This window comes from Bos indicus, chromosome X (assembly GCF_029378745.1).
Source record: "Bos indicus isolate NIAB-ARS_2022 breed Sahiwal x Tharparkar chromosome X, NIAB-ARS_B.indTharparkar_mat_pri_1.0, whole genome shotgun sequence".
In the NCBI taxonomy this organism is placed as follows: domain Eukaryota; kingdom Metazoa; phylum Chordata; class Mammalia; order Artiodactyla; family Bovidae; genus Bos; species Bos indicus.
In genome coordinates this window covers 59,870,753-59,896,481 of record NC_091789.1, presented here as the reverse complement: position 1 = coordinate 59,896,481, position 25,729 = coordinate 59,870,753, and the positions used below count along the sequence as shown (strand labels likewise).

The 25,729-nt window shown below is 36.8% G+C and overlaps 1 protein-coding gene across 6 annotated transcripts in view; it reads left to right on the top strand.

The window, feature by feature from the left end:
• NUP62CL (nucleoporin 62 C-terminal like) overlaps nt 1-23,057 on the top strand; it is a 104,329-nt gene extending 81,272 nt beyond the window's left edge. For 4 of the 6 annotated variants that reach the window (XR_011565352.1, XR_011565351.1, XR_011565354.1 and 1 more), the window contains one exon: nt 21,920-21,988. Coding sequence is in view for 2 of the 6 variants with exons in the window: in XM_070784613.1 (XP_070640714.1) it covers nt 21,920-22,008 (89 nt within the window). In the remaining 4 variants the exon portion in view is untranslated. Of the gene's footprint in view, nt 1-21,919 lie in introns of all 6 variants that reach the window. The other 2 variants (XM_070784614.1, XM_070784613.1) reach the window with 1 other exon arrangement.
• Nucleotides 23,058-25,729: the final 2,672 nt, after the last annotated feature.

Genomic DNA, 25,729 nt, shown 5'->3' with positions numbered 1-25,729 from the left:
CTCAGCCACTGTTTTCCTACTAATAAAATTAAGGTTGTTAGTGCTACCAAGAACTTACTGTATTATGTAAATGAAGGAAATGTGGTTCAGAGAGGTTAAACGACTTCCCTAAGAACACACAGTTAATTAGTGGCAGAGCTCAGACCAGAATAATAATCAGAATAGTATTCTTTCTACTGGTATGCTCTTAAAACAATTCTAATGTGGGCATCACTGGATATAAAAACAAATCCCAATCATTTACTTAACAGTAGAGGACATGGGTTTTCAAAATATAATGGTAGTACTTGGGTAGGATGTAAATTCTAGTGGTCTGGGTAAAGCTTCAGTCAACACAGTAAAAAGGTAAGACAATAGAGAGTAACGATTACTTGGAGTTACTTTTCTGCTAAAATTGAGTTGAGCTGAAGAGGCAACGAGAGCTCATACAGGTTCTCAAATGAGATGGAGAGGCCATGATAATGGGAAAAAGCCTAGAGATTCTTGATACTGTGGGCTCCTTTTTTCTGTTCCCACAAGAAACCTTTCTTTTTCATATCAGGAAAAGACTTGATCAGGGAATGGAGAGTGGCAGGATTTAATTATGCTAAGAGGGTTTTTTTGTTTTTTTTTTTTTTTTTTGGTGGTGGTGGTTTATTTTCCTTCTTAATAATTAATGGCATCATGTCTGCTGAAATGGTCTGTGGACTGAGAAATTTTAAGGTTAAACTTTTCAATGAATCTCTTTATTCACATCCAAATAACAGTTTTTTTAAAACCCAAAACATATGTTATTTTAACAATAGAAATTTTAATGGAATTTAGAAAGATGGTGACAATAACCCTGTATATGAGACAGCAAAAGAGACACTGATGTATAGAACAGTCTTTTGGACTCTGTGGGAGAGGGAGAGGGTGGGATGATTTGGGAGAATGGCATTGAAACATGTATAATATCATATATGAAACGAGTCGCCAGTCCAGGTTTGATGCACAATACTGGATGCTTGGGGCTGGTGCACTGGGACAACCCAGAGGGATGGTATGGGGAGGGAGGTGGGAGGAGGATTCAGGATGGGGAACACATGTATACCTGTGGCGGATTCATTTTGATATATGGCAAAACCAATACAATATTGTAAAGTAAAAAAATAAAATTAAATTAGAAATTTTAAAAATTGTAAAGAGAAATCTCTAACTGGCAGTTTTTTCTAAAAAAATATTTTAAAGCTGAAATCTATATTGAAACATTTCTGGGAAATATTTTTATGATTTGGTATCTTTAATGACAGTACAGAATTCTTTCCTGCTATGAAACATAACTGTTGTGCTATATATTTAACTTAAAAATCAGCTTATCTTTAAAAGTGATTTGAAAATCACACATTACACTTTATATATGTTAAAATATTATACTGTCCAGTCAACTTTTCAATATCCATGAGTAAGTAGAGAACTAGGCCCCTTTCTTCCTCTAAATTACATAGAACTTCACTGATGGAACCAAACCAGGAAGAGGTAAGTATAAGAGTTTTGAGTGAGAGAGTGGCTTCCCAGGTGGCTCAGTGGTAAAGAACCCACCTGCTCAGTGCAGAAGACACAGGTGACGCAAGTTTGATTCCTGGGTCAGGAAGATCCTTTGGATGAGGAAATGGCACCCACTCCAGTATTCTTGCCTGGAAAATCCCATGGACACAGGAGCCTGGCAGGCTACAGTCTATGAGACGCAAATAGTCGGACACAACTGAGTGACTGAGCACACTGAACATATATGCTGCTATTGTTGTTCAGTTGCAAAGTAGTGTCTGACTCTTTGCAACCACATGAACTGCAGCATGCCAGGCTTCCCTGTCCTTCACTATCTCCTGGAATTTGCTCTAACTCATGTCCATTGAGTCAGTGATGCCATCCAACCATTTTGTCCTCTGTCGTCCCCTTCTCCTCTTGCCCTCAATCTTTCCCAGCATCAGGGTCTTTTCCAATGAGTTGGCTCTTCTCATCAGGTGGCCAGAGTATTGGAGGTTCAGCTTTAGCATCAGTCCTTCCACTGAATATTCAGGGTTGATTTCCTTTAGGTTTGACTAGTTTGATTTCCTTGCCATCCAGGAGACTCTAAAGAGTCTTCTCCAGCACCATAGTTTGAAAGCTTCAATTCTTCAGCACTCAGCCTTCTTTATGGTTCAACTCTCAGATCGTACAGGACTACTGGAAAAACCATAGATTTGACTAGATGGACCTTTGTCAGCAAAGGGATGTCTCTGCATTTTAATACACTGTCTGGTTTTGTCATAACTTTTCTTCCAATTTTTTCAAATTTGATATTTATCTATTTTAGAAACATTTTCTATGTCTCTTTTCCCCATGATTAATATAGCTAACTGAAAATTAATAGTAACTATAGTCAAATACTGGTTCCCTCTCTTGTCTTTCTCTTTGTGCAAACTTATGTCATTATTTCAAGATTGGCTTGATGGCAGTGCTGCAGTCACACATCTGTCTTCTCAATTGGCAGTCACTGAAACTGCAGCAGCTCCAGCTCTGCTGGGACCACTTATGACAGGGTTGGCAATCAATCTGAGCCAACTTGTTATTCATTTTAAATGTATGAAGCTACTTCTTTTAGAGCAGGGAGGTAGGGCTGAAGGTTAGGTGTTTTGTATTTCTTCATTTAACCAACCTTGTCTTGTCTGTTAATATTTATCAAACACCATAATAAAGAGACAGGCAGTGGAAAATCTTATGCTTGTCATTATTTGAAAGTTCCTTGAGTATTTTGATGGCATTTGCTTCTTTCATGAAGTGTCCCAGAGCTTTATGATGATAATAAGTGACTAAAACATATTTTACCCATAATCATTGTAGTCTCTCATGGATTACCCCATAATTATTTAATAGTTGCTCACAACATTTAGACTACTATTTATGACAGAAAGAGAAGAATCCTTAGAGTAACTAAAATGCCATGAGTTTTGTGATATTTCTCCAATATAGTTCTATTAGCACTGATCTGTGAACACCTTAATTATTTATTTTTGACATAAAATATATTTGGTCATCTAGCATGATTCTACTAACTTGCATAAAATACCCTCAGGATCATTTTAGAGAAGCAGCTTTTTGTGATATGTCATAATCATACTTCACTTTTACCCAGTGTTAGCAGTTATTGTTTGAGAGATTATTTTAAATTGGATTTTTCAGGTCGGGGCATGTTTTTATCTTTTTTAAAAAACTGAGGTATGTTTGACATGGAGCATTATATTAGTTTCAGATGTACCACATGATTCAATATTTGTACACATTACCAAATGATCACCACAACGTCTAGTTAACATCCGTCTCCTTACATAATTACCAAAACATTTTTTTCTTGAGATGAGAACTTTTAAGATCTACTCTCTTAGCGACTTTCAAATATGCAATACAGTATTAGTAACTATCCTGGAGAAGGAAATGGCAACGCATTCCAGTATTCTTGCCTGGAAAATCCCATGAACAGAGAAGCCTGGTGGGCTACAGACCATGGGCTCGCAGAGTTGGATGTGACTGAGCACTCATGCATACACACATTAACTATAGTTACCGTGCTGTATTTTTAAAGAAGCTTTGGCCCAGATAAGAAATGGTTAAAAAAAATTTTATTAATTACTTTTAGCCCTCTCATATCTGAAGCATATCTAATGCTGAGATACCAAAAGACACCTTTGAATTTCAATCAAAGTGTCTTTTTCCTATTTCATCTTCTAGAGCAGAATCTGATTTACAGATTGAGCTGGTTTCTTTTACCTCTTTTTCTGAAATTCCTTGGGAAATCTTTGTGACACATTGGTTGATCGATGAGATCATCTCTTGCATTCTGGAGTATAATGTTCCACTTCAGATACTTCAGAGGTGAAAGCTCTTGATCTGTCAGAGATGTGGCAACAACACAAAGACTCATTTTAAAGGTCTCTTTAAGCTCAACAGACAGCTACTTACTTGCCTGTTCCCATTGCCTATTAATTGAAAGGTATTTTATATCTTTCCATTGTTTAATGAGCTACCCACTCATCTCTGTTCCCCATTACAGACAAAATAGATTTATTGTCACACGATTTCTCCTTGATCCTGAAGAATTTCTTGTAGGTTAGATTAGAGTACTAAGATTAAAAATGATCAAGTCTTTAGCTCCTGTTAGCAAAGAATGCATGATGGTTAACATTCTCAGAGCTCCTCTTCCCAAACTTCTTTTCTATATGTAAATCCAGATTTGAAATGCACTCAATACATCTGCAAAATTAGATTTCCACTAATCCTCCTTGTGTACATTTTGTGCCCAAGTGAATTTCCTCAAGCTGGAGCGTTTCCCCAGATGAATTATATGTAACATCATTTAAATCACTCCCAAATAGCAGAATTTATATTGTTTGTGAGATATACAGATTTTTGTCCAAAGCAATTTTCTTCCCGTTAGTGACTAAAAACTATAAATATACTGGAGCCTTGCTATAATGCAGTTTAGGGGCCCACACTCTATGGCTACCTCATCTATGAGGTACTTTATCTATATAGTACTTTATCTATAAAGTGGACTGATAGTATTTCACCAATGAAATTTCCCCAGTTGGAGTTTAGATAGGACTGCCCTATTTTGAGCACTTCACTATGTGAAGGAATAACAAATAATGTTATGTTGTGGTGCCAGTTAGTACATTTTATTTAAAATTTTCATAGCATTTGACATACAGATGCATTGTAATAGATAAAGCATTATTAGATGGGAGTCTGAAGATATGAGTCCTGTTACCAATTTTCATTACTTTTGGCTTTTGGGAAGCCACTGAGTATTCTGGAGTTTTTAGTTATTCTCTTCATCCTAAGCTATTGTGGGAACCAAATAAGGTAATATGCTTAGGCATTTTGCTCAAGTGCTATATAATGGAAAGTGTTCTTTTAGATGCAAGTCAAAACCACAGAGTAGTGATTCTCAATACAAAGCACCTACTATGTGTCAAGGTGTTCTCTTAAATCGGTGTAGGAGATATAAATATCAATGGCATGCATCTCTGCCTTGAAAAGTTTCAAAGTGCAAGTGTGGGGTCAGTAAAGAAAGAGAAACCTATCTTCTGTTGGTTTCCTAGAAGAGCTAGAATTTGAAGTGAGACTTGAAGATTAAATAACATTTCAACAGGTCTGAGGACCACTTCAAATGTAATAATTCTACTATCTTTCTCCCACCCTGGCCTCCAAGAATTGACAATACCTTTACCATCTTTTGTTTTTATTCCTTTCCTTGAAACATATTTTTTATTAATTTTGAGTAAGCAGTAGTGCTATATACAAGCAGACTGTGTTATCATCATCACCTTAATGTATCAATGATAAGATCAAGATGAGAATTCTCATGGCAGAGTTGAGAGCTTTGTATGTCCCTATAAACACTCTTCTTTCCATCAGGCCATAGTTAGCACTAAGAATTCAAGTGTGTTTATTCTGAGTGTTACTTTAGTTTCAATAACCTGGGAATCTTCTTAAAAGTACCAATGACAAGTAGGAGGATAGTGTTCTCTCTCTCTCTTTTTCTCCCTCCTTCCCTCTTTCTTCCTCTCTCCCTCCACCTCTCTTCCTCTTCCTACCTCCTTCTTTTTGAATGAGAAATAAACCTTAATTAGGTTAAGCTCCTGAGATTTCAAGTTTGCTTTTAAACAGCAGCCTAACCTAGTATATACTACAGTAACTAAAAACCTTTAAATGTGCCTTTGGCTTAGCAATCGTACAGCAGTGAAGAAACCCATATTGGAAGCTGAAAAGATGGCCAACCATACTAAGCAGTGAGAATAAATTTGTTAAAGCAGTTTGTTGCCTCACAAAAATTTGGGGTCATATTATGTGCCTAATCAGCAGGCACTTCTAGAAGTTGGGACTCAAAATCTTATTTGTGTGGCTTAGTCTTTTACACTAATGAAATTTTTACTGAGGTAATTGTGGATTCACATATAACATAAGAAATAATATAGGTAATAAAGGAATAATGTAGAGTTCCTATTTCTTGTTACCTAGTTTTCGCCAGTGGTAACATCTTACAAAACTGTAGTACTATATCACAACTGGGATATTAATATCAGTAAAATCTGTCTTGTTCAAATTTCCAGTTTTACTTGTGCGTGTGTGTGTTTAGTCATAAACAAGTTTATATCCACAACCATAGTCAAAAATGCAGAATAATTCTATCACCACAAGAATTCCTCATATTCCCCTTTTATTGCCACACCCACCTCTAATCCCCCTAATCGCTGCTCCCCAGTTCTTGGCAACCACTAATCTAGTCTCCCTTTCTAAAATTTTGCCATTTTATAATACTATATAAAATGAAATCATATAGCATGTAAAATTTCGGGGCTGGATTTTTATCATTCAGCTTAGTTCCCCAGAGATTCATCTAAATTGCTATGAATATTAATATCAATGATTTGATCCTTTTAGTTGCTCAGTACTTTTCCATGGTTTGGATGTACTGCAATTTGCTTACACATTCACCTGTTATAGTACATCTTAGATGTTCTCAGTTTGGGGCTACTTATGAGTAAAGCTTCTATGAATGTTTATGTACAGAGTCTTATGTGAACATAAGTTTTTATTTCTCTGGGATAGATGCTCAAGAGTGCAGTTGCTAGGTCATGTGGTAGTTGAGTGTTTAATTTTATAACAAACTGTTACACTGTTTTCCAGAGAGACTGTACCATTTTTTACATGCCCACCAGTGATGTACAAGTGATCTAATTTGTCTGTGTCCTAAACATTTGGTACTTTCACTATTTTTTTTTCCATTTTAGCCATTCTGATAGATTTGTAGTGATATCATTGAAATTTTAATTTGCATTTTCCTGATGACTAATGATGTTGAACATCTTTTTCATGGGCTTATTTGTCATGAGCATATCCTTTTTGATGAAATGTCAGTTTTCATCTTTTGTCCATTTTCTAATTGGATTTTTAAAAATTCATTGCAGTTGTTATTTGTAATGACATAGAACATATAGCAACCCAAATATCCATCAATAGGAGCATGCATAAATAAGTTGATGTTATATTTGTTCAGTGGGATATTGTACAAGTATTTAAAAATTCACATGAACAAACTTGACTTACATCAACATAGGTTAATTTTAAAAACATAATGTGTGAAATGTGCGAGTTGAAGAATTATGTGTAGAATATATCTATTGTATCAAATATAAAAGTCTTCTGAATCACATTGTGTAATTTTTATGAAGATATATATATTCAGCAAAATATAGTACCATTGCTGGCAATATTTAACCACAAATTCAAGTCTGTGATTATGGCAGGAAAGGTAAGAAGTATATGGTATGATTGTGGGAAGTTACACAAAGGGCATCGTTGCTAGCTGGAATCTCATTTTATTAAAAACAGGAAAAGAAATAAAGTTATCAGGGTAAGATAAAATAAACCTTTATGTGGCATATAGCCATATTTATTATATCATTATTTTTCTACTATGTGTCATTAAAATATTTTAAAATAAGAAAGCACTTTTTAAAAATAATAAATTAATACCAATATGTAACAATATATTTCAACTTTATATGTTTATTTATTTAGAACATTATGAAGCTTGATTAGATGATTAATTTGGTTACTGAGAATTATATATTGTTGGTTACTATTTTTTTAAACTTTTTATCTTGTATTGGGATATAGCTGATTAACAATGTTGTGATAGTTTCAGGTAAACAGCAAAGGGACTCAGCCATACATATACATGTATCCTGCTGCTGCTGCTGCTAATTCACTTCAGTCGTGTCTGACTCTGTGTGACCCCATAGACGGAAGCCCACCAGGCTCCCCCGTCCCTGGGATTCTCCAGGCAAGAACACTGGAGTGGGTTGCCATTTCCTTCTCCAATGCATGAAAGTGAAAAGTGAAAGGGAAGTCGCTCAGTTGTGTCTGACTCTTAGCAACCCCATGGACTGCAGCCTACCAGGCTCCTCCCTCCATGGGATTTTCCAGGCAAGAGTACTGGAGTGGGGTGCCATTGCCTTCTCCGATATATGTATCCATTCTCCCCCAAATCCCCTTCCCATCCAGGCTGCCATATAACATTGAACAAAGTTCCATGTGCTATACAGTAGGTCCTTGTTGGTTATCCCTAACTGGATTTTTTAACTGTTGTTTTGAGAGGTTATTGTGTATTCCAGCTACTACTAGTCGTTTGCTAGCTATGTGGTTTGCAGATATTTTCTCCTACTCTGTAGCTTGTCTATTCTTAACAGAGTTGTTCATAGGACAAAAATTTTACAATTAAGTCCAGTTTATCAGTTTTTCCTTTTATGAATCATGCTTTTGGTGTCAAGTCTAAGAGCTTTTTGTGTAGTCCTATATCCCACCCCCCCCCCATTTTCTACTGTTTTTTTCCTACAAGTTTTATTGTTTTATATTTTACCTTTAAGGCTATGATCCTTTTTGAGTTAATTTTTGTATAAGATGAGAGGTTTAGATCAACTTTTTTTCCCTTTATGGAAAATTTTCCCTTATCAAGTTGTTTCCTAAAATCACTGTTCCATAGATCTATGTCTTTCCCTCCACCAATGCCACACTCTCTTCATTAATGTAGCTATATACTAAGCCTTAATATCTTGGAGACTGATATCTCCCACTTTGTTTTTCTCCATCAAGGTTGTTTTTGCTATTTTAATTTCTTTGCATTTCTATAAAAGTTTGCTGGGCTGTGATTTGATAGGGATTACATTAAATTTATATCATTATGAGCTACCAGGGGCTTCCTTGGTGGCTCAGATGGTAAAGAACCACCTGCAATGCAGGAGACCCGAGTTCTTTCCCTGGGTTGGGAAGATCCCCTGGAGGAGGGCATGAAAACCCACTCCAGTATTCTTGCCTGGAGAATCTCCATGGACAGAGGAGCCTGGTGGGCTACAGTCCATAGGGTCACAAAGAGTCAGGGACAACTGAGCAACTAAGCACCCACACATTAAATTTATAGATCAGTTTGAGGGGAAATGGACATCTTTCCCATGTAGAGTCTTCTCATGCATGAACATAGTATGTCTAAATATTTATTTAGGTCTTCTGTGATTTCTTTTATCAGCATTTTATAATTTTCAACACTCACATCATATATATGTTTTGGTTTTGTTAGACTTACACTTAAGTGTTTCATTTTATTTGTAGTGATTATAAATGATATTGTGTTTTAAATTCTGGTTTCCACAGGTTCATTTTTACTACATAAAATCACAATTTTTAATGTTGATCTTGTATGCTTGCTGAATTCACTTCTTAGATCTAAGAGTTTGATTTGGGGAGTTTTGTTTTTTGTTTTTGATTCTTTGGGATTTCTACAGAGGTAGTTACATCATCTGCAAAAAGGGACGGTTTTCTTTCTTTCTTCCAATTGGTATGCTATTTCTTTCTTTTTGTTACATTGCACTGGCTAGAGCTTCAGTACCATGTTGAATAAGAGTGATGAGAGCAAACATCTTTGCCTTGCCTCTGAGTTTAGTCTTTCACTAGAAGTATATGATTTTAGCTATAGGTTTTTTAATAGATGCTTTTTATTTTTTTTTCATGTTTTAACTCTGATTTAATACCCTTTTAATACAGAGTTTGATCTGAAGGTAAAGATCACAAATCAGTTTCCACAAAATTAAATTCTAAAATACTGGTTCAATTCTTCTAAATCAATCTTTTGTTCTTGTGTTCTAATAGATGCTTTTTAAATCAAATTGAGTTAATTCCACTCTTTTCCTGACTTCTTTTTAATCATTAATTTTTATCATTCATGAATATTGGATTTTGTCAATGCTTTTTCTACACAAATTGATATAATCATATGATTTTTCTTCTTTAACTTATTGATATGGTGGATTACATTGACACATTCTTTAAAAATATTTATGTATTTATTTGGCTGTATCAGATCTCAGTTGCAGTACACAGGATCTCTGTTGGGGTCCAGAACATGCAGGTTAAGCAGTTGCCGTGTGTGGGCTTGGCTGCCTCTGCAACATGTAGGGTCTTAGTTCCCTGACCAGAGATCAAACTTGCATCCTTACATTGCAAGGCAGATTCTTAACCACTGAACGACTGGGGAAGTCCCTACATTGACATGGTTTTAAACATCAAATGAATCAGCCTTACATTTACGGAATAAATTCTACTTGGTCCTAGTTTTTAGTTCCTTTTTTATATTATTGGATTTGGTTTGCTAGAATTTCTTGAGGATCTTTAAGTGTTTGAGAGATTTAAAAAATTTTATTTTACATTGGAATATATTTGATTTACAATGTTGTATTAGGTTCGGGTGTACAGCAAAGTGATTCAGTTATATATATCCATATATCCATTCTTCTTCAGATTATTTTCCCATATAGGTTACTACAGAGTATTGAGTAGAGTTCCCTGTGTTATACATAGGTCTTTGTTGATGATCTGTCTTTTATATAGTAGTGTGTATATCTTAATCCCAACCTCTTAATTTATCCCCCTCCATCTCTCTGCTTCGGAGAAGGCAATGGCACCCCACTCCAGTACTCTTGCTTGGAAAATCCCGTGGACGGAGGAGCCTGGTAGGCAGCAGTCCATGGGGTCGCTAAGAGTCAGACGCGACTGAGCGACTTCACTTTCACCTTTCACTTTCATGCATTGGAGAAGGAAATGGCAACCCACTCCAGTGTTCTTGCCTGGAGAATCCCAGGGATGGCAGAGCCTGGCCCGCGGCCGTCTATGGGGTCGCACAGAGTCGGACACGACTGAAGTGACTTAGCAGTAGCAGTAGCATCTCTCTGGTGAGAGATTTTTAAATGTTCATGAGAGGTGTTGAGGAGAAGGCAATGGCAACCCACTCCAGTACTCTTGCCTGGAAAATCCCATGGACCGAGGGGCCTGGTAGGCTGCAGTCCATGGGGTTGATAGGAGTCAAGACACGACTGAGCGACTTCACTTTCACTTTTCACTTTCATGCATTGGAGAAGGAAATGGCAACCCACTCCAGTATTCTTTCCTGGAGAATCCCAGGGATGGGGGAGCCTGGTGGGCTGCCGTCTATGGGGTCGCACAGAGTCAGATACGACTGAAGTGGCTTAGCAGCAGCAGCAGCAGAGAGATGTTGATCTGTAGTTTTCTCCTTTTTTATACTGTCATTTCTAGTTTTGTTATTAGGGTAATACTGGCTTCTATTTTTAGAAGCATTTATGAGCTGTTCTTGATTCTTCTTTAGGTATTTAGTATAATTCTCCAGTGAAACCATCTGGGCCTGGATATTTCTTTTGGGAAAGCTTTTTACATACAAAGTCAATTTATTTAATGCTTCTAGGTCTATTCAGATTAGCTTGGTTGAATTTTCATAATCTGTGGTTATTATAATTTGTGGTACACTTCTGCTAGGTCATTTAATTTATAAGCATAAAGTTGTTCATAGGATTTTTATCCTTTTATTGGCTTCAGGGTCTGTAGTGATATACCCTGTTTTATTTCTATATTGGTGATTTGTGTTCTCTAATTTATTTTTCTCTATTTTGGTAAAGGTTTATCAATTTTACTGATATTTTTTTGTGAAGAATTAAGCTGCTTGTTTCATTGCTTTTACTCAGTAGTGTTCCTGGTTTCAATTTCATTGATAACTGGTCTTATCTTCATTATTTCCTTCCTTTTGCTTGCTCTGGGTTCATTTTGCTCTTTTTCAGTTTTCTGGAATTAGGAAGTTAGATTTTTATTTGCAACCTCTCCTTGTTTCTAAAAGTATTCTCTTCTAAGGCTTTCCTGATAATCAGCATTTTTGAAACCTCAGTTGTCATCTCTAACCATCAGTTTCACTAATGTTTCTCTGACTATCTGTTCTGAAGCTTCATGTTAACAAATATCTGCACATAAGATATCCCATGGCACCTCAAATTAAACTTATGTAAAACTAAATTCATTATCTTCACTCTCTCCTGGGCCTCCCAGGTCTGTAACTCCTTCTACTTTTCTTTTTTTTCAGTTGATTGCTGCTATTTATTCAGGACTTAAGGTAGGCTGAATAAATTTCATTCAGTTGAATCAGTTCAGTTGCTCAGTCATGTCCTACTCTTTACGACCCCACGGACTGCAGTGTGCCACTCTTCCCTGTCCATTGCCAACTCTCTGAGCTTGCTCAAACTCATGTCCATTGAGTCAATGATGCCATCCAGCCATCTCATCCTCTGTCATCCCCTTCTCCTCCCACCTTCAATCTTTCCCAGCATCAGGGTCTTTTCCAGTGAGTCAGTTCTTTACATCATGTGGCCAAAGTATTGAAGTTTCAGCTTCAGCATCAGTCCTTCCAATGAACACCCAGGACTGATATCCTTTAGGATGGACTGGTTAGATCTCCTTGTAGTCCAAGGGACTCTCAAGAGTCTTCTCCAATACCACACTTAAAAGCATCTATTCTTTGGTGCTCAGCTGTCTTTATAGTCCAACTCTCACATCCATCCATGACTACTGGAAAAACCATAGCTTCAACTAGATGGACCTTTGTTGGCAAAGTCATGTCTCTGCTTTTTAATATGCTGTCTAGGTTGGTCATAGCTTTTCTTCCAAGGGGCAAGTGTCTTTTAATTTCATGGCTGCAGTCACCATCTGCAGTGATTTTGGAGCCCCCCAAAATAAAGTCTCTGACTGTTTCCATTGTTTCCCCACCTATTTACCATGAAGTGATGGGACTCTACGCCATGATCTTAGTTTTCTGAATGTTGAGCTTTAAGCCAACTTTTTCACTCTCCTCTTTCACTTTCATCAAGAGGCCATTTAGTTCTTCTTCACTTTCTGCCATCAGGGTGGTGTCATCTGCATATCTGAGGTTATTGATATTTCTCCCGGCAGTCTTGATTCCAGCTTGTGCTTCATCCAGCCCAGTATTTCTCATGATGTACTCTGTATATAAGTTAAATGAGCACGGTGTCAATATACAGCCTTGACGTACTCCTTTCCCAATTTGGAACCAGTCTGTTGTTCCATGTCCAGTTCTAACTGTTAGTTCTTCACCTGCATACAGATTTCTCAGGAGGCAGGTTAGGTGGTCTAGTATTCCCATCTCTTTAAGAATTTTCCACAGTTTATTGTGATCCACACAGTCAAAGGCTTTGGCATAATCAGTAAAGCAAAAGTAGATGTTTTTCTGGAACTATCTTGTTTTTTTGGTGATCCAACAGATGTTGGCAATTTGATCTCTGGCTCTTCTGCCTTTTCTAAATCCAGCTTGAACATCTCGAAGTTCATGGTTCACATACTGTTAAAGCCTGGCTTGGAGAATTTTGAGCATTACTTTGCTAGCGTGTAAGATGAGTGCAATTGTGCAGTAGTTTGAACACTCTTTGGCATTGCCTTTCTTTGGGATTGGAATGAAAACTGACCTTTTCCAGTCCTATGGGCACTGCTGAGTTTTCCAAATTTGCTGGCATATTGAGTGCAGCACTTTCACAGCATCATTGTTTAGAATTTGAAATAGGTCAACTGGTTTCCATCACCTCCACTAGCTTTGTTCATAGTGATGCTTCCTAAGACTCACTTGACTTCACATTCCAGGATGTGTGGCTCTTGGTGAGTGATCACGCTGTCATAGTTATCTGGGTCATGGAGATCTTTTTTGTATAGTTTTTCTGTGTATTCTTGCCACCTCTTCTTAATATTTTCTGCTTCTGTTAGGTCCATACCATTTCTCTCCTTTATTGTGCCCATCTTTGCATAAAATGTTCCCTTGGTATCTCTAATTCTCTTGAAGAGATCTCTAGTCTTTCCCATTCTATTTTTCCTCTATATCTTTGCATTGATAACTGAGGAAGGCTTTCTCATCTCTCCTTGCTATTCTTTGGAACTCTGCATTCAAATGGGTATATCTTTCATTTTCTCCTTTGCCTTTAGTGTCTCTTCTTTTCTCAGCTATTTGTAAGGCCTTCTCAGACAACCATTTTGCCATTTTGCATTTCTTTTTCTTGGGGATGGTCTTGATCACTGCCTCCTGTATAATGTCATGAACGTCCATCCATAGTTCTTCAGGTACTCCGTTTATCAGATCTAACTCCTTGAATCTATCTATCACTTCCACTGTATAATCATGAGGGATATGATTTAGGTCGTACCTGGATGGTCCAGTGGTCTTACCCACTTTCTTCAATTTAAGTCTGAATTTGACAATAAGGAGTTCATGATCTGAGCCACACTCAGCTCCCAGTCTTGTTTTTCCTGACTGTATAGAGCTTCTTCATGTTTGGCTGAAGAGAATATAATCAATCTGATTTCCTTATTGACCATCTGGTGATGTCCATGTGTGGATTCATCTCTTTTGTTGTTGGAAGACAGTGTTTTTTATGACCAATGAATTCTCTTGGCAAAACTGTGTTTGCCTTTGCCCTGCTTCATTTTGTACTCCAAGCCCAAATTTTCTTGTTACTCCAGTTATCTCTTGACTTCCTACTTTTGCATTCCAGTCCCCTATAATGAAAAGGACATCCTTTTTTGGTTTAGTTCTAGAAGGTCTTGTAGGTCTTCATAGAACCATTCAGCTTCAGCTTCTTCAATATTACTGGTTAGGGCATAGACTTGGATTTAGTATTGATATTCAGCAATGAGTAAACCTATGTTTCTTGTGTCTCCTGCACTGGCAGGCGGATTCTTTACTGCTCAGCCACCAGGGAAGCCCATTGATGATTATACTTTTTAAATAGCTCTTGAATCTTTTCTTTTAAGTAGATTTCTGTTACTGCCTTATTTAGGGTCTTCTTCATGTCCTACCTTAAAAATAGAGCAGTTTTATTAGGTTTATGAAAAATATCAGCCCTTTGTCCACATCACATTTCCCATTCCCCGGAAACATATTCATTGTTTTAGCTGTTTTTAAAAAAAAAAACATTTCTACATCTGTAAAAACTGTATATACTATTACTTTGTAGTTTTTCCATTTTAGGCCTTCTTTTTACCACACCCATTTCTTTCTCTCTATCCATGTGTAATATATTATTAATAAAATATGAATGCAATATACAATTTTATATATATATATATAATTATGCAATACATATAATATATGTGGGGCTTCCCTGGTGGCTCTAATGGTAAAGAATCTGTCTGCAATGCAGGATACCCCAGTTCAATTCCTGGGTTGGGAAGATGGCAACCCACTAGAGTATTCTTGCCTGGAGAATTCCATGGACAGAGGATCCTGGTGGGCTGCAATCCATGTGGTCACAAAGAGTCAGACACGACTGAGCGACTAACACCACCTTTCATAATATGTATACCACCATGGGTATATGGCGTTTATATTTTATACACACACACACACACACACACACACACACACACACACATATATATATATATATATATATATATATCCCCTCCCGCCCCCCCATCCCACCTTTCTGCTACTGCTACTACTGCTAAGTCACTTCAGTCATGTCCCACCTTTCTAGATGATCACAAAGTACCAGGCTGGGCTCCCTGTGTTATACAGCAGCTTCCCACTAGTTACCTGTTTTACACATGATAGTATACACATGTAAATGCTAGTTTCTCAGTTGATCTTACCTTCTCCTCCTTCCCCCACTGTGTCCACATGTCTGTTCTCTATGTCTCCATCTCTATTCCTGGCCTGCAAATAGGTTCATCAGTAGTATTTTTCTAGATTCCATATGTATACATTAATATATGGTATTTGTTTTTCTAACTTACTTCGCTCTGTATAACAGGGTCTAAGTTCATTCACCTCACTACGACTGATTCACATTCATTCCTTTTTATGACTGAGTAATATTCCATTGTATATATGTACCACATCTTCTTTATCCATTCATCTGTCAGTGAACTTCTGGGTTGCTTCCGTGTCCTAACTGTTGTAAATAGTTCAGCACCGCTTTAAATTACCTTTTCCTGCTAATTCCAAATCCTTTCTAGGGTTCAGATGTTACGGTTCTCAAAATTTTGTTCTTGTCTACTTTATTACATCTTTGTCCTTGTGGTTTTGTGCTTTTATGTTTTTCTTCTTTTTTTTTTTAATCTCCTTACTGCCATTTCACAAGTGTTTTGGAATGCAGCAGCAATAAATGCATGTTTACGTCTTTAATTAGTCTTTTATTGGTCTCATTTTCCCAGTGTTACCCCAATCCGATTCACTTTTACACAACTGCCAGATTGATTTTGATATAATGATACTGTCTGCTAATCATGTCTTCAGTACTTCCCATTGCTCTATATTTTTATTTGCATAATATACAGAGTGCCATGTATAATCTAGCCCCTACCTATTTTTCAGCCTCATCTTTTGTTTGCAGCATTACTTTTTCAAATTGAAGTATAGTTTATTTACAATATTGTGTTAGTTTCAGGAATACAGCATATGATTCAGCTATCTTGCAGGTTATGTTCCATTATAGGTTATTACAAAATATTGAGTATGGTTTCCTGTGCTATGCAATAAATCCTCACTGCTTAACTGTCTTATGTATAGTGGATTGTATCTGTTAATCTCATACCCATAATTTGTCCCTCCTTTCCTTTCCACTTTGGTAACCATAAGTTTGTTTTCTATGTTTGTGAGTAATATTTATGGTTTTGCAAACACTCAGTTTTTGTTTATCCATATTTTTAGATATTTAGTTGATTCTCCCAGCATACCCCACCCCATCATTGTCTGCCTGGTAATTGCTCCCATGTCAGATCATCTCTTCTATGAAGCCTTCCTTGACTCCTGTTTTTAATAGCTTGTTCTATATACAATAATGTCAGCATTTATCATACACTGTTATAGTTATTTATTCACATATTTACCTTCATTACTGGGATTTGAGCTTCTTGATGATAGAGGTTATATTTAGTTATTTCTCTATCTTCAGAACTTAGCATTGTCTGAGATGAACTTGAGCTTCCCTGGTAGCTCAGACAGTAAAGCGTCTGCCTGCAGTGCAGGAGACCTGGGTTCAATCCTTGGGTCAGGAAGATCCCCCTGAAGAAGGAAATGGCAAGCCATCCCAGTACTCTTGCCTGGAAAATTCCATGGATGGAGGAGCCTGGTAGGCTACAGTCCATGGGATCGCAAAGAGTCAGACATGACTGAGCAACTTCACTGGTTTACTGGAGATGAACTTGCGGGCCAGTATATATGTTTTTAATTTATTTGTCCCCTGGTATTTACACTGCACACTGTACTCAGTCTTTGATCGTAAAACAGATACAGAGGTAACAGACATGTGTACATGAATATTATTCCATGTTATTAAATAGTCTACATTTTAATGGTTGTTAAATTTTACATTATAAGGATACACTATTATTTAACTAGTACCTGTTGTTACATATTAGTTAATGTTTCTAGCTTTTTGCTTTTTTAAATTGTGCTTCAGTGAGCCCCAATGCAGGTAAATTTTAGGATATATCCATGGTTATTGGACGTAGATAAAGTTCTTAGAAGTTAAAATGCTGAATTAGGAGTAATATTTGTTTTAAAGGCTTTTGACTTAGGGTTCTTTCCAAGTAAGGTGCCCTAATTATATTTTCAACACCAATTCATTGTTGTTGTTCAGTCACTAAGTCGAGTCCTACTCTTTGTGACCCCATGAACTGCAGCATGCCAGGCTTCCCTGTCCTTCACTATCTCCCAGAATTTGCTCAAACTCATATCCACTGAATCAATGATACTATTCAACTGTCTCATCCTCTGTTGTCCACTTCTCCTCCTGCCTTCAAACTCTCCCAGCATCAGGGTCTTTTCCAGTGAGTCAGTTCTTCACATCAGGTGGCCAAAGTAATGGAGCTTCAGCTTCATCATTAGTCCTTCCAATAAATATTCAGGGTTGAATTCCTTTAGGATTGACTGGTTTTATTGCCTTGCTGTCCAAGGGACTCTCTCAATAGTCTTCTCCAGCATCATAATTCAAAAGCATCAATTCTTTGGTGCTCAGCCTTCTTTATGGTCCAACTCTCACATCCATACAATTCATTAGGTACCCATTTTTCTGCACCTGAAAGCATCATCACTACCACCATCATCATTGTTATCATTCTTTGCTCAAAGTTATAGATTAAAATAATATTTCCCTTGTTTAATTTACATTCCTGTCATTAATGAGGTTGAGTCTTTTAAAAATGTTTATAAACAATTTCCTAGGAAACTTCATTTCCTAAGTTGCCTATTTGTGTCTTTTGATCATTTTTTGTCAGATTATTTTTTCCTTTAATACCTCAATTGTTTTTCTAAAAGGAGAATAAGAGGTATACTATAGTAATGTTTATGAGAATACTTTGCTTCTGTTGGTAGTGAATTTAATAGCATCTATGACACACCCTTATGGCAGAAAGTGAAGAGGAACTAAAAAGCCTCTTGATGAAAGTGAAAGAGGAGAGTGAAAAAGTTGGCTTAAAGCTCAACATTCAGAAAACGAAGATCATGGCATCTGGTCCCATCACTTCATGGCAAATAGATGGGGAAACAGTGAAAACAGTGTCAGACTTTATTTTGGGGGGCTCCAAAATCATTTCAGATGGTGATTGCAGCCATGAAATTAAACGACGCTTACTCCTTGGAAGAAAAGTTATGACCAACCTAGATAGCATATTCAAAAGCAGAGACATTATTTTGCCAACAAAGGTCCGTCTAGTCAAGGCTATGGTTTTTCCAGTGGTCATATATGGATGTGAGAGTTGGACTGTGAAGAAAGCTGAGTGCCGAAGAATTGATGCTTTTGAACTGTGGTGTTGGAGAAGACTTGAGAGTCCCTTGTACTGCAAGGAAATCCAACCAGTCCATTCTAAAGGAGATCAGCCCTGGGTGTTCTTTGGAATGAATGATGCTAAATCTGAAACTCCAGTACTTTGGCCACCTCATGCGAAGAGTTGACTCATTGGAAAAGGCTCTGATGCTGGGAGGGATTAGGGGCAGGAGGAGCAGGGGACGACAGAGGATGAGATGGCTGGATGGCATCACCAACTTGATGGACGTGAGTTTGAGTGAACTCTGGGAGTTGGTGATGGACAGGGAGGCCTGGCATGCTGCGATTCATGGAGTCACAAAGAGTCAGACACAACTGAGTGACTGAACTGAACTGAACTAATATTTATAGGTATAACTTAAAAGTAATTACAGTAGAAGGCTATGCTTGTGTTTAATGACCAAATTGCTAATTTTCATAAATTTCTGTGAAAATCTTGCAATCTTTATCTGACATATTTGCAAGTAGACTAAGTAAGGTAAAGAAAACGTCTGTCCCTAAACAGAATGGAGCTAGCTGGAAGCAGTTTTACCAGAACCTTTTTGGGGGAAGTCATTTTTAAGAAATGTTTTAAACACACAAATATACTGTCTTAAACAATAGCTGTTTGAAGATATAGGCCTGTGCAAACATCACACCATCCACTTTTAGAACATTTCCATTACCTCTAAAAGTTCTCTCTAGCTTGTTTGTTGTTAATCCCCATTCCTACTCTGAACCCTAGGCAGCTACTTATTTACTTTGTCTTTATTGATTTGCCTTTTCTGGAGAGTTTAATTAAATGGAATCATATTATATATGGCCTTTTCTGTCTGACCTAATGTTTTCCAGGTTCATCTGTGTTGTAACATATCTCTGCATTGTATTCCTCTTCATTGCTGTGTAGTAGTCCAGTGTATGGACATATCATATCTTGTTTATCCATTCATCAGTTGTTTGACGTTTGTGTTTTGTCTTCCAAATATAATTTTAGCTCTTTAGGTTTAACCAGTAGTCCACCTTGTTCACAGTTAGAGGTAGGAATTCAACTTCATTTCCATGTAGACATGCAGTTGTACTTGTATTATCTGTTGAAGACTATGCTTCCCCCATTGAATTATCTTGGCACCTTTGTTAAAAATGAATTGACAATAAATATAAGATTTTTTCTGGACATTTTTTCTGTTCCATTGATCTCTGTGGCTATCCTATGATAATACCATACTGTCTTGATTACCGTTGCTTTGTAATAAGTTTTAAAAGTGGGTGATATAATTCCTGTAATTTATTATTCTATTTCAGATTATTTTAGCTGTTTTGGGTCCTTTGTCTTTCCATGTAAATTTTAAAGCTTGTTTATTTCTACAAAAAATAGCCCGCTGGAATTTTCATAGGCATTGCATTGAATTTGTGGATCAATTAGTGGAGAATTGACATCTTAAAACTATTGAGTCTTTCAGTCCATGAATATGGACTATCTTTTCATTTTTTTAGATCTTCTTAGTTTCTCTTAGCAGTGATTTATAGTTTTTATTGTACAAGTCTTATAGTTCATTTGCTGTTTATTCCTAAATTTATCTTTAGTTTATTTATTCCTGAGTATTTTAATTCTTTTTTATGCTCTTGTGAATGGAGTTGTTTTATTAATTTCAATTTCATATTGTTCAGTACAGTTCCTTTGTAAATAATGGCAAATGTGTATGGTGTATTTCCCATCAAATTTCAACTATTACTAGCATTTTACTTCTAGTATATCATATAATTTAATAGGCCTGCAGCAGTAAAAGAATCTGCCTGCAATGCAGGAGACACAGGAGACTCAGGTTTGATCCCCGGGTTGAAAAGATCCCCTGGAGGAGGAAGCAGCTACCCACTCCAGTGTTCTTGCCTGGGAAATCCCATGGGCAGAAGCGCCTGGTGGGCTACAGTCTATAGAATCACAAAGAGTTGGACACCACTGTAGTGGCTTAGCATGCACATGTGCAGGGACTAATCACTGATGCATATCATGGGACCATTACTCTGGGCGGTTAAGTGCCTAAGTGCAGTTTTTGCCCTTAAAGAATGACACTTCTGAAAAATATGAAGTATGTTAATACAGAAATAGTCTTGAGAATTCAATTTGAAAACATGACAAAATATTTATGGTAAAGCTTTCTTAATAATGCTGACTTGTGTTTCTCAACATTTCATTGATTTTTAAAAATGTTTATAAATTTACTCCTTTGCATTTAATATATATCAATCAGCAAATTAAGTAGATTGTGCTTATGTTGACACTTCTGGCCTCAAGTTAATGATTTGTTGTAGTGCTCATTTGTGCTTTTATCACATTGAAAAATGTTATTTAGGGGGAAAAATTGCACCCTGCAGTTTGTTATTTCAACAGAAAGGAGATGTTTTTTGCCAGACTGTTTTCCTACCCTTTCAGTAGACAACCATCATTTAAATCACTTGTTCTTAAAAGATGTGATCTTATAGTGCCTGTATGTCATAAGATAAAATGAGATATTATACTTCAAAAACTCTGTAACATCTGTTCTTTTCCAGTTGGCTGAAGAAAAAGTATAGTGCTCTACATTTTTTAGTTTTTCTCTTGTAAAATTTTTCTTAAATTTTTGGGCCCAGTTATTGCTTATCAGCCAGTGAGCATTAATGAACACTAAAACAAATGACCACATTTATTTATGCACATTAATAAAAAAACTCAGATTATCACACTTACTTCAACAGCTTATTTTTACTACAGAAAATTACTGTTTTATATTGTAAAACTAATGGTATTTTGTGTTGCTCTGCTCTGAGCAGATTTAAGGACCACCAAGTTAAATTAATCATTAAAATGAAATAGAAATATGAAGCTACTCAGTGTACTAATTTGCTTATAGGCAACAAAGATCTGCACATTCAATTTCATGGCAATCCTGTATGGCACTTTTAGGCTGTAATGAGTAAAAAGCAGTTAACACTTCTCTTCAGCAAAACATAAATATCAGGATAGACCATAATTTCCATGAAAGCTAGGGAGAGAAAATCAAGAACACTCTTGTCCAGTAGTTTCCTACCAGATAGACACATGTTTTTCTCATCTTTTAATACTTAACACTATTAAAATTGACATGTAAAGTTTTATCAATCATATGTTGAAGGGAGAATTAAGTTATTATGTTCCTGGGATATTTCTACCTGTGAGTAATGTTGTGTGCCTTTTCCCCTTATAGACATGCTGCAGAGGAAGGTAGAAGAGGTAACACAAATTCTAGAGGATCATCGTTGGGAAGAATACAACGTCAAGATGGCTTTTGATTAAATGACCCTATTTTGAGCATGTTGTTTTTGGATTATACATTACCTTCAAATTTTGATGGTGTTCATTAGAATAGTATTTACAGCTACTATTCCCTCTTTGGTACAATAAAGTATGCGTGCATTTTTTCCACTTAAATATTGTGCTGTTTGAAAATGATACTGTAGTTTGGCTTTTAGTATTAGCAAATCAAAACTTTATCAGCTCTTCTGTCTAGGCAGCAACCTCTTTGATGTTGACCCTGTGTGTCTAATTCATGGCTTACTCTCCCAGATTCCATATCTTACTGCCAGTACACATTGTCCTTTTCACTCCAGCCAGATCATAGAGAAATGTTTGCCAAAAAATAGATGCCAGCCAGTCTTTACTGGGTGCTTGTTAACATTCAGCATATAGTGTTAGCTACTGTGAAGTCTCTCTCCTCAAAGGCACTTACTGTCTCCTTTGAGATACAATTAATACAATTAATTTTCTATATGAAAATAGTATACACAATACAAGAAAGTGTGTTATGAATTACAGAAAGTATGCTATAGAAATTCAGAGAAGTGGGACTTTCCTAGTGATCCAATGGCTCAGTCTCTGTACTCCCAATGCAAGGGGCCCTGGTTTGATCCCTGGTCAGGGAACTAGATCCCACATGCTACAGCTCAGTTCACATGCCACAACTAAAGAGTTCATGTGCCACAATTGGAAGTCCTTGCATGCCACAACTAAAGACTCTGCCTGCCTTAACTAAGACCCAGCTCAGCCAAATAAATAAATAAATAAAAATATTAAAAGAATTTCAGAGAAGGGAGGAAAAGTTAGAGTGGATTTAGGGCTTGAATTAGGCTATTTTTAAAGGGTATGGTTCAGGCAGTTTATTTTTAATGTGCAAATTATCTGGCATTTTACTTGATTTTAGCATGTGATTAATACTTGTGGGGTTTATGTATTTATTTGTTTTTCAAGCAAAAGCCTTGTTCTTAGCTTCTGATTTCTTGTGTTTTGTGTTTTACCTAAGTCATAAATAAAGGCAATGCTCTGAAAAATAAACTACTTAAAAAGTTTTTGAGTGACTAGTGCTAGTTGCTTGTCATTACTGTGCTGAATTTCTGTTGTACTGACTGAACATGACCATCCTGAGGGAGACATATTATGGAAAGAAAATATTTTTGAAATGAGTATTAGCGATTTACATCACCTTATGAGTAAGCCAAATATCAATACTTACATGGCCTCTTTTTTTTCCTACCCACACTTCTCAAAGTAGCAGCTTCTAATCAGATAAGTTTTTATTACCTCTCAAAGTTATAGAATATGAAAATTCAGAGGCCATTTAATTTTATGGATGATTTCTGTAGGTATACAGCTTTTGAGTATAATCTTGAGTAATCTTTAATGTTTGAGTACAATATTATTACTACTGTACCCTAGATAAAGAGATTTTCTGTATTTTTTTGGCAGTTCAACTCTTGTAGTCTGTGAATACATTGTTTCACATTCAGGAAAGAGAACATAATATATAGAAGAAAACACTGGGTTTATTCTTGTCCCTGCTTGATTAACTGGACAGATACTTTCATTTGGAGAATTATCTTTTGTCTACAACATAATAGAGTTGGACCATATGAAAGTTTTCTCAACTGGAATAAACTAGTTTCCACTTCTCTCAAGTTTTGTGGTTCCTTTATATCTTTTCACTACCAGTACATGCTTACTATAAAACTTCCTCAGTAAAATAAGGAGGGGGCTATAGTTTTCCTGTTGACTTTGCATTGAGAGGTCTAATATTTTTTTTCTAGGACATAAAAGAGGCAAGTGAATGGCAAGTGACTTCTAAATCAGTGCAGTTACACTGTAAGTTTACTGGTGGATCTCTGTACTGTTTGGAGCCTTGGACTAATTTGTCTTTAAGGCTTCTGACTGTGGTTCTAACATGTATCTAAAAGACGTGGCTTCCCTGATAGCTCCGTTGGTAAAGAATCTGCCTGCAGTGCATGAGACCCCGGTTCGATTCCTGGGTTGGGAAGATCCCTTGGAGAAGGGATAGGCTACCCACTCCAGTATTCTCGGGCTTCCCTGTGGCTCAGCTGGTAAAGAATCCAATCCTGCAATGCAGGAGACCTGGATTCGATCCCTGGGTTGGAAAGCTTCCCTGGAGAAGGGAAAGGCTACCCTACCCACTCCAGTATTCTGGCCTAGAGAATTCTGTGGACTGTATAATCCATGGGGTCGCAAAGAGTCGGACATGACTGAGTGACTTATACTTTCACTTTTTCACTGACTGTGGTTCTAACGTGTCTAAAAGATGTGACATTGTTGAGCAGACATGAATTACAAGATCAGAAATAACCTATTCATGCCAGTAATTTTAAGTCTACATTTTTGCTAGGTACTGGATTCTTGAGACCCCTCCACCCCCCAACCATTGTTAAAGACCAGCTGTATTAGCTGAAGGAGAATTCTTAAATTTGTCATGCTGACACTTTCCCAGTGCTTATCTACTTTTTTTTTTTTTTGTCCTTTGAAAAAGATGCTATATTTGTTCTCTCTGTAATGGCATTTATGCTATCTAATTTGGAGAATTTGAAAGACATGCACAATTGTTTACTCTTAATATTAGATGAGTGATGTTCTCCCTCTTCAAGAGAAGATTTTTGGTTTTAGCATCTTTCATATCTGGAAATTATAATTGCTTCATAATATATTCATCAAAAGTGTGTTGTGAACAAAGCACCTAAAAAGGACAAAGCCTGAAAATATGTCTATGTTAAGGAGGAACTTCTGGCTTAATTAAACTAACCTTGTTAAATTGTCAGAAAGACAAATGAGGCATATTTTTCAGCTTGTCATAAATTATTCTGGGGTGAATTTGTGAAATTACCTCATGATAAGATCTCTGTGCCCATGAATAACATCTGGAAATCTCAAAGCTTTTTATATACTGTCCAATATCCTTATGAACTAGGGAGAGGATGCTGTGGGAAATGGAATAGCTATTATTCCACAGTTAATAAATTTGGCAGAGCTAGAAATAGCCCAGTTTTCCTTTTAGTGCAATTTTCTAAGTGTTTGTCCCTTGGTACCTACCACTAAACTGGCTACAATTATACACAGGTACATAGAGCACTTCCTTATGACCTTGCTTTCTAGTAATTCCACTTCGTATATGTCTTTTTACCCATTCATTCTCCACTCATCCCACCTAGTGGATTTGTAATGTAGTGTGTATCACTTCAGTACAATTAGGATATATGTTTTATTAGAAGTTGCGTACAAGTCTGGTGTGGTGGTCAGTGTAGTATTTGTTCCACCCTTTGCCACCTTCCCAGGGGACAGACACACTAGCAACCTTGGTGTATTTTTCCATTTCATCGTTTATCACTCTGTCAACTGGACAGTTTGGTTGAGCAGCAGAATTCAGCCCCACCACCACAGAATTTACCTGATGTGGACTATGATATGACCCACACTGTTTTTGCTTAGATTCTGACCCTGTTCTGTGCAAAAGCCACAAAAGGGCATGTTAAAGCTGTATCCATTCACCTGTGTGCTTCAGAAGCACAGTTGTTTGCATATGCCAGGTTTTGCTTGGTGGATCAGACAGCAGTAAAAATCTGTCTGTAATGCAGGAGACTGGAATTTGATCTCCAGGGGACAAGAAGATCCCCTGGAGAAGGGAATGGCTACCCACTCCGGTATTCTTACCTGGAGAATCCCATGGATATAGGAGCCTGGC